Below are 2,234 nucleotides of genomic sequence, written 5' to 3' on the forward strand. Positions count from 1 at the left end.
CTCGACTTCTGCACCTCATTCTTCTTTGAGCGTCAGGTGTTTGAATGCTCCCTGTGTCGAGGGCGACGGTGGATCAAATCCTTCTCCTCGGTCGGGACATGCTTCGTCCGACCGACCGATGCGATATACGCATTGCCTGCCTTGACTTTGACATCCCTTGACCTCCACCATGGCAACAAGGTAGAGCCCCTCATCATTATCGCATTTGTCGGGATGAGTGATCGGAAGTTGCTTGGAGGCCATCGGCATCGGACAAGTGGCCAGACTGCCAAGTGAGGGATAATCTTTGCGTGGCTTCCGACCATATATTTCGACACAAATTATAAAGAAAAATTGTAACTAACTATAATCTGATATTTTAAACCATTATAAGTAAATAATCCCAAAACAGTCTTCTTTAAGTGTCATTGCCTTTTTATAAGTTTTTTCTCCATGAGAACCAGAATGGAATACTAAGCAGTCTGCCTGATCAAATTTCTATCGATCACTATTTTTTAAACTTTTATTATTATTTCTTTCAATTCTGGATAATGTTTTTTTAATTTCTTTTGTGGGGTCACGGTCAATTGTTCTTGGTGGGTACACAAATTCCACACACACCAATGAAAACTCTCTAGAAAATCATCGAAAGCTAAGAAAATCCCTTGCCGACTCAGCCCCAAAGCCCAGGAACCACAAGAAACACCTAGCCTTCTTGGAGTTCTTCCTGCCACACAGATGTTGTACTCTCATTGGACGTTTGAGAAGAAACAAAAAAGAAAAAAAAAAATTGTACTATATCGTAATTGGATCGCCCTCCAAAAACTAGTGGTCAAGCTTTTACATCCATGGCGAGTATAAACTCCATTGTCTCTGTGAATCGACAACGAGATCGAAGCCAACAATGGAGGCATCGCCCTGTTTCCTAACCTGCAAATCCTTCATCAAGACTTCCTCTGCAACTTCGCCCTTCTTCCACAAGAAAAGGCCAGGCCAAGTTTTCCCCGGAAGAGCTGCCAGCAGCCCTTCAGTGATCTGTGAGTGCAGATCAGTCTTTAACTGTTCAGGATCGTAACGAGTCGGTGAGCTATATATAGTTTGTGTGTTGTTTTTTTTTTCAGATTGTAATCTCAGGTCCGATCAGGATGACGGCGGCGAGGCGCTGATCAAGTCGGACTGGAGGTCATTCAGAGCGCGGCTGGTGGCCGGAGAGCAAGCAATTACCTCCCTTGATCGAGGCTTGACGCCGTTGCCGCCGCCGGCAGTGGCGCTCGGTGACAAATGGGCCCACCTGATCCACGAGCCCGAGCGTGGCTGCCTCCTCCTGGCCACAGATAAGCTCGACGGCGTCCACATCTTCGAACGGACGGTGATCCTCCTCCTCTCGGTCGGCCCGTTGGGCCCGACCGGAGTCATCCTCAACCGGCCGTCCCTCATGTCGATCAAGGAAACGCCGTCGGTGAACTTGGACGTGGCGGGGGTGTTCTCCGACCGGCCTCTGTTTTTTGGGGGGCCGCTGGAAGAAGGGCTCTTTTTGGTCGGCCCGCGCGGGGGAAGGAACGACGACGACGGAACTGATCGGAGCGGGGTGTTCGAGGAGGTGATGCAAGGGGTGTACTACGGCACCAAAGAGAGCGTGGGGTGCGCGGCGGAGATGGTGAAGAGGGATGTGGTGGGGGTGAAGGACGTAAGGTTCTTCGACGGCTACTGTGGGTGGGAGAGGGAGCAGCTGGCGGAGGAGATCAGGGCAGGGTTTTGGCGGGTGGTGGCCTGCAGCCCGACGGTGGTGGGCGAGGCCGGCGCTGGGAGGAGCGTCGGCCTGTGGGAGGAGGTGATGGGCCTCGTCGGCGAGAGCAAAGTGATGGATTAACGAGGGATCTTTTCAATGTGCGAAAGGATTGTTCATGTATGATTGTGATCATTATATAATAGCTAATTAAGGAATTTACCTTCTTCTAATTGGAAGCGCATTTTAATTTTATTTTTTAAAAAGAATTTTGGGAAATAACTTGACTTCCAAAAGATAAAAGATGGGCATAATAAGTAGATTAACATCATTGAGTTACAAATTTTCTCATCTCTTAATTGAAATTAAATTATGGCACGATTAGAAGCCAACTTTCAAATATTCATCTCAATGGAGATTGGAATTCTAAATTTTTTTATTGTAAGTACCTTACCAGTGCACCACAATCATGAAGATATTATAATCAATTTTAACTAGTTTTGCTCAGAGATCCTCAATTTATTAATAT

General features: G+C 47.3%; 1 protein-coding gene across 1 annotated transcript; it reads left to right on the forward strand.

Annotated features, from left to right (window-relative positions):
* The first annotated feature begins 797 nt into the window (after window positions 1-797).
* Window positions 798-1,938, forward strand: LOC121983079 (UPF0301 protein TC_0483-like). Its single transcript, XM_042536058.1, has 2 exons — window positions 798-1,016; window positions 1,101-1,938. The coding sequence occupies exons 1-2, from the start codon at window positions 884-886 to the stop codon at window positions 1,847-1,849; spliced, it is 882 nt and encodes a 293-aa protein (XP_042391992.1). The 5' UTR covers window positions 798-883; the 3' UTR covers window positions 1,850-1,938.
* Window positions 1,939-2,234: the final 296 nt, after the last annotated feature.

This window comes from Zingiber officinale, chromosome 5A (genome assembly GCF_018446385.1).
Source record: "Zingiber officinale cultivar Zhangliang chromosome 5A, Zo_v1.1, whole genome shotgun sequence".
Taxonomy (NCBI): Eukaryota; Viridiplantae; Streptophyta; class Magnoliopsida; order Zingiberales; family Zingiberaceae; genus Zingiber; species Zingiber officinale.

What these genes read in the sequence shown, in the direction of transcription:
- LOC121983079 (XM_042536058.1), top strand. Translation starts at nt 884, where the DNA reads ATGGAGGCATCGCCCTGTTTCCTAACCTGCAAATCCTTCATCAAGACT. An exon ending in CAGCAGCCCTTCAGTGATCT is followed by an intron (nt 1,017 to 1,100) that starts GTGAGTGCAGAT and finishes TTTTTTTTTCAG; the next exon opens with ATTGTAATCTCAGGTCCGAT.